The 6874-nt window shown below is 36.1% G+C and overlaps 1 protein-coding gene across 1 annotated transcript; it reads left to right on the top strand.

The window, feature by feature from the left end:
- Nucleotides 1–1477: 1477 nt before the first annotated feature.
- Nucleotides 1478–6064, top strand: LOC114313419 (alpha/beta-Hydrolases superfamily protein). The gene is made up of 5 exons (XM_028259806.2): nucleotides 1478–2557; nucleotides 3391–3888; nucleotides 4173–4232; nucleotides 4754–5170; nucleotides 5262–6064. The coding sequence occupies exons 1-5, from the start codon at nucleotides 1904–1906 to the stop codon at nucleotides 5835–5837; spliced, it is 2205 nt and encodes a 734-aa protein (XP_028115607.2). The 5' UTR covers nucleotides 1478–1903; the 3' UTR covers nucleotides 5838–6064.
- The last annotated feature ends 810 nt before the right edge of the window (nucleotides 6065–6874 follow it).

Genomic DNA, 6874 nt, shown 5'->3' on the forward strand with positions numbered 1-6874 from the left:
GTAATTTTTTAAAAATAAAAAATAAAAAATATTTTAGATTAAACAAACAGAGGCTAAATGCATAGACTGACAAAAGTTGGGGAAATTCTATTTTCACACACTCTTTTATCTCTATGTACATAATTTCTCAATGCACACCCTTATGAAATTGGTTTTATGTTTTGTTCTCAGTCTACACCTCACATGTTCCAATTATACCCTAAACTAACATCCTTGTACACACACTACTTAAATCATTTGTTTCACAAAGAATCAATGGTGTAGACCCATGTTTTATTCTACCCACCTTGAAAACACAACAACATCTTTCACAGAAAATCCCTTAGCAAATCGCTCAATGAATCTTTAGATTATACAACAAACTACCTCTTTTAATTTCCAGTTATATCATCAAACTGATTCCTTCAATCAACAATTTAGTCAATATCGAAAAAGTCATTAATTTGAATCGATTTGTATCAACATAGATCTTGAAACGGCATCATTTTGTATCAAACTCCATCGAAGATGTACAACTCCATCTATCTCTTATTTTCATAAACTCTCGTTTGTTTTTTAGAAATTTTGCTTAGTTGATACTGGTTATTTGAATTAAAAATATTATTCGATTTTAAACTTCCGAAACATGTAAAAAAATTCGAAACTTGATTTCCGAAATAAATTCTTAAATTCAAAAGTTGAGTTCGAATCTAAATTCAGAACTTGATTTTCTAATATAATTAATAATTTCGGCTATTAATATCCGAAAAAAATAATGTGCTTCGTCATTGGTTTACCGAATTAAAATTGTGAAATTTTTTTTTACATAGAAACTTTATATTTTCATAACTACTTTTGTTGTAACCAGGCATATTATTATTTGAATTTGAATTTCCATTGATTTGTAACATTTTCATCACGAAAATCAAGAATTACGGTGGATTCCAATGACATGTGTTTGGCAAGGGCTTTTTCAGGTTTTTTTGGCTATTTTAGCCACAAAAAACAAAATAGGCTATTTTAGCCATAACAAACAAAACATCACATCAAACCTATAATCATTACATTCTTCTCTCACAAAAAAAGTCAAAAAAGCAAAAAAGTCAAAAAGTCCTTCCCAAACCAAGCTTTTTAGCCCATGCTAAAATAGCCAAAAAAGCCAAAAAGGCACCCTACTTTCCAAACGGAGGCTAAATGATGTAATCAATGGAGAATAAACTTAGCGTAAAGCAAATAATGAAAAAAGTAGGGTTTATTTATTTATTTTACTCAAAAGGTGTATATTAAGATTTTTTTATTCTTAAAAGATGTGTACAAAGAATTTTTCTACATAATATTATAAGGACGGTTAGATGTCTATTATGATAATTTTTATTTAAAATATAATTATCATTAAATTAATATTTTACTAAATGTGTGTCTTAAACTAATTAGGTGTGTGAAAATAAATTTTATTCAAAAATTAATATTATGTTAAAATAGAATTAAAAATCTCAACAGGATCCCGATTTTACCCTTGGGGCCCCAACATCGTTGTTCGATATTTTTATTTCCTGTGAATCGGTTGGAAAAAAAAAATTCGGGGAGAGACGGAGAGAGAGAGAGAGAGAGAGAGAGAGGCGTAAAAGTTGGCGATCCGTTTGCTTAAAAAACACAGACGAAACCTTTTTCATGCTCTTTAAATTGCTCGTCCCCTCAATCTTCTCCCTCTCTCTTTTTCTTTCAAGCTGTCTCTCTCTGTCGTTAATAAAAGACAAAGAAAAGTCTCAATTTCAAACATCGTTTAACACGTTCACGCCATACTCTCCGGAATTGCTCTTTACCTTCGATTCCCAAATCACCGGAAAATTATATATATATATACATATATATCTGAGAAAGAGACAGAATCAGATTCAGGGAAGCAAAGATTTGAAAGATCAAGATGGACGGTCTTCGTTTCATGACTGGGTTACACGGCGTAACATCCCAGATCGCCGTCGCCGGCGGAGGCCTCGACATCCGTACCGCCGCTTTGGGGAGATCGACGGCGGCTGCAAATGCGATTTCGGTTGACAAACCGACAATTTCGGGGGCGGCGCCGCCTCGGAGGACGGGGCGGTGGGGGTTTTCTTTCAAGCCCCCTCTCAGATCTCTGTGGCCCGGAGGTGTGAAAAGGAACGACGCCATTGCCCTCGACGACGCCGTTTTGGTGGAGGAGAAAGAGCAAGGTGCTGTTGTTGTTGGTGATGAAGAGGTTGAGGCAATGGAAGGGCAAAATCAGAACTGGGTGTTGAAGATTCTTCATGTGAAGTCTGTGTGGAGAGATAAAGGGAATGAGGAGGAATCTAGGGGAAAAAAGGAGCAAGAAATTGGGGGTGTTGATGATGATGATGATCAAAGAAGCGAATGCTCTGGTGGTGCTGAAAATGATGAAGGGTGTGATGTTTGTAGAGTTGATGATGATAATGACGATAAAATTGAATTCGATAGGGATTCGTTTTCGAAGCTGCTTCGAAGGGTGTCGTTGTCTGATGCGAGGCTATATGCTCGAATGTCGTATTTGGGGAACTTGGCTTATTCCATACCTCGGATCAAGGTAATTCTTTTCTCTTCAAATTTAACATTTTTATTATGCCTACAATACAATCTGTTTGCTGTATTATTTAATTTAATTTAAGAAAATGGTGAATCTGAATAAAAGCCCATACGGATATGTATGTTGATTTTTGTGAGAATGGACCAACTGGGGAGTTTTATTGGGAAGATTGAGGTTTAAACAAAACTTAGATTTGTCTAGCGATTCTAGAATTTTTGTGCCTGCATTTTTATATTTCATGAGCGATATGGTCCTATTTCCAAAACTTCTTTACCTCTGATTTTCACAGCAACTGAATGGAGGAAAATTTTGTTCCTAAACCTAAGATTAAGGTCTGCCTATTTAGAAATTTGTTTCACTATGGAGGATTATGGAAAATTATATAATTGATTTGCCAAATTATGACAATGTATTTCTTTGTTTTAAAAGAAAGAGAAATAGAAAAATAAAAAATAAAAAAGTAAAGAATTTGTGAAAGAAAGAAAGAAAATTAAGGGACAATATGCCTCGTTCGCTAGTTTTTTCACACCTGTTAAAAATTCTTAATGGTAATGGTTCCAATCTGCTCGACTATTTCTATATACTGGTGTCTCTATATACTGGTGGATTTGCTGTCCTATTTGTGCATTCAAAAAAAAAAAAAAAAAAATTCCAATTTCTTTTCCCTGCATTTATCTATTTTCCATGGTCTAATTGCATTGCTTGTCATCGGAGGTTCTTTAAATTGTTTATGGTTTTTTTTGTTGGTTACGTTAGACATGATGAGTTGAATTTTTAAGTGCGCATTTGATTCCTGTGAATGTAGATTAATTTTAATCTTTTTGGTGGCATAGCCAGGAAACCTCCTGAAATCTCATGGACTGCGCTTTGTGACTTCATCATTGGAGAAGAAAGAACTGGCTATGAAAGCTGAGAAAGAGAAGGGAACTGAAGGTCAAGAAGCAGAAGAAATTTCAAAGGAGCCAGAAAAAGGGGAGGAAGAGAAGAATAAGGGGAGTCGAATAAGTGCATCTGCCGCTTATCAAATTGCTGCATCAGCTGCTTCTTATCTTCATTCTCAGACAAAGAGCTTTCTTCCTTTTAAGTCCTCTAAATCTGAGGCATGTGAAACTTCAACTGAAGGAAGCAATGGAATTAATGACAATGTCTGTATGATGGACAATGAGATGGCCTCTTTCATGGCAACCACTGACTCTGTGACAGCTGTGGTTGCCGCGAAGGAGGAAGTGAAACAGGCCGTTGCAGATGATTTGAACTCAACACGTTCATCACCATGTGAATGGTTTATTTGTGATGATGATCTCAGTAGGACACGACTCTTCGTTATTCAGGTAGGGCAATGACTGACATTGTTAGTTCTGCTTATCCGTTATTTTTTGGCAAGGTGGTGTAACATGGGAGTAGCTTATACTATTATAAACATGTGCTGTACTTTGTGAAGGGTATATACAGTAATGTGTACCATTACCTTCTCATTTTTTTAGGCCAGATCAGATGCATAGATCTACTGATTTCTATTTACATAATGACATGTTATACTTGCAATGACTTGGCTCATTTGGTCACGTAAATTTTGTATCTTTTATGTGTTTCTAACATTTTTTTACTGGCACAGGGATCTGAGTCACTTGCATCGTGGCAAGCCAATCTGCTATTTGAGCCCATTCAATTTGAGGTATACTTCTATACACATCTTGAAATTTTCTTAAGCCATTTCCTAGGTTCTTTGGCCTATTTTGGGAAGGTGGTAAAAAACAGTTTTTTTGCTTTTAACTAAGCTTTTTGGCTTTTTCATAAAGTGACTTGGGAAGTTGGTAAAAAACTGTTTTTTTCCTTTTTTAGATATTATTTTTTAAGTTGTCATGTCATAGTGTACAACTGTAAAATTACCAAAATGCCCTATTGCAATATGTAACCCTAAACAACAATGAGGGTAGTATCGTAATTTCATGTAGTTGATTATAATCACAATCCCAAATCAAGTTTTGCCAAAAAACGCACGCATCCGGGGTTGGCGTTCTCAGCCAGACGCTGCGTTTCTCTCTGTTGCCAAAATAGCACTTTGTCTTCAGATTTTGGTTGTGTTGTGGACAACAGAAGTGATTTAGAAACTTGGCCTTACACATTGAGTTGCTGCAATTCTTCATAAAGTTCCCTTAATAGAGGATAGAATGTGATGCATCTCTTTTGTTATAGGGTCTTGATGTTATTGTGCATCGAGGTATATATGAGGCTGCTAAGGGATTGTATGAACAAATGTTGCCTGAAGTGCGTGACCACCTTAAATCTCATGGTGATCATGCTACCTTCCGTTTCACGGGGCATTCTTTAGGTGGAAGCTTATCCACGCTTATAAATCTCATGTTGCTTATAAGAGGTGAAGTCCCGCCTTCTTTGTTACTTCCCGTAATAACTTTTGGTGCACCATCAATCATGTGTGGTGGGGATCGGCTGCTTCAGCAGCTTGGATTGCCACGGAGTCATATTCAGGCAGTCACAATGCATCGAGACATTGTGCCCCGTGCTTTCTCTTGCAATTATCCTAATCACGTGGCAGAGCTTCTTAAGGCTGTCAATGGAAACTTCCGGAATCATCCTTGTCTTAATAACCAGGTAATATATTTAGTCTTTTTAGCTAGAACTATTAAATTTATCGCATGGATTTTCCTATTCTAATTTACTACTGCATGTCTTTTTGCAACAGAGGCTATTGTATGCTCCAATGGGTGAGTTTCTTATTCTTCAACCGGATGAGAAGTTTTCTCCGCACCATGATCTCCTTCCTTCAGGCAGTGGTCTTTATATATTGAGCTGTCCAGTATCAGATGCTAACGAGGCACAGAAGCAACTCCGGGCTGCTCAGGCCATGTTCTTGAATTCACCTCACCCACTTGAGATCCTAAGTGACCGCTCTGCATATGGGTCTGAGGGAACCATTCAAAGAGACCATGACATGAATTCTTACTGGAAATCTGTTCGGAGTGTGATCCGCCAAGAGCTCAACCGCATCAGAAGGGCAAAGCGTGAACACCGCCGCAGAGTTTGGTGGCCGCTCGTAGCACTGCACGGCATTAAAGCCGGCATCATCATGGGGAGTCCGATGTCAAGCAATAACATGGGCGGTCGAGGTCAATTCAACTTTTCTGGGATGGTACAAACTGGGAGAGACTCTTTGAGAAGGTTCAGTAGGCTTGTTGCATCACAGCATATGCATTTGCTTGTAGTGCTCTTGTTTCCTGCAAGGTTGTTGCTCCTGGGGACATACAGTGATCAGTTTTAATTGAATTGAATGGGTCAAATTTGGGTGGACAACTCACATTTGATGTTTTTCGTGTTGATGTTGTGGGTGGAAATATTGTATTGGTGGAGAGAGAGGCGTGTGGGTGGCAGATAAGGGGTAGATGATTCTTTATTCATCGGTTAGAATGGGGTAAATCTCAAAATTGCATGTAGAAAAACATTTGAATGTCAATGAAATACAAGGTTTGCAAGCCAACAATTTTACAATTTTTATTTTAGAAGTGAGTTGAGTTTCAAATTTTAAAATTTTATCAATGCACGACTCTGAAATTTATTTTAAATTTTAAAGTTGTATTATTACATGGTTTATGATTCAGTAACATTAATAAAATTTGTGTTACGGCATTTTTCATATGGTTATCTTTTGTTGGATATGTTTGGGATTATGTACGTTATGGTTGACTGTTTTTGGAATTTGCGCATGGTTTATAGTTGCAGAAAAATGATTGTGGTGTGATTTTTCTCTAGTGTGGAAATATTTATGACGTGAAAAGGGCTGAAAGCGATGATATTTCTTGCGTGCAATAAACAGACGGGGTTGAAAGTGAATGATACCTTATATTGCGTGCAATAAAACACACAAGGCGTGTTTGAGGGATGAGGGGAATTATTTACTGTGCGGATTGTAATTCGAAGGAAACATTTAATTTGATATTTGTTTTTTTTAGTTTATCGGACATGGAGTCCGGTCGGATTCTTATCCCCATATAGGGAATTATACTATCTCAGGGGGTTGTGAGACAATTTTGAAAGGATTATTTATTATTAGGATCAAGCGGTGAAATGACCATTTTGACCCTCTATTATTTAATTATATATTATATTTAGTAAAATTTAAATATCTCAATTTAAAAAAAAAAAATTTTTATTTAACTTTTTATTTAACTTTTTATTGATGTTTTATTTATTTATTTATTTTAAATAATTTTTTGGAAGACTTTTTTATAAGTTCTATTTCGGACACTTATGTTATCTTAAGTTTTGTGTAATTTCTTATAGAGTTTCAAGTCCTATTTA

The sequence above is a fragment of the Camellia sinensis genome, chromosome 14 (genome assembly GCF_055761805.1).
Source record: "Camellia sinensis isolate YWXY chromosome 14, ASM5576180v1, whole genome shotgun sequence".
Lineage (NCBI taxonomy): Eukaryota > Viridiplantae > Streptophyta > Magnoliopsida > Ericales > Theaceae > Camellia > Camellia sinensis.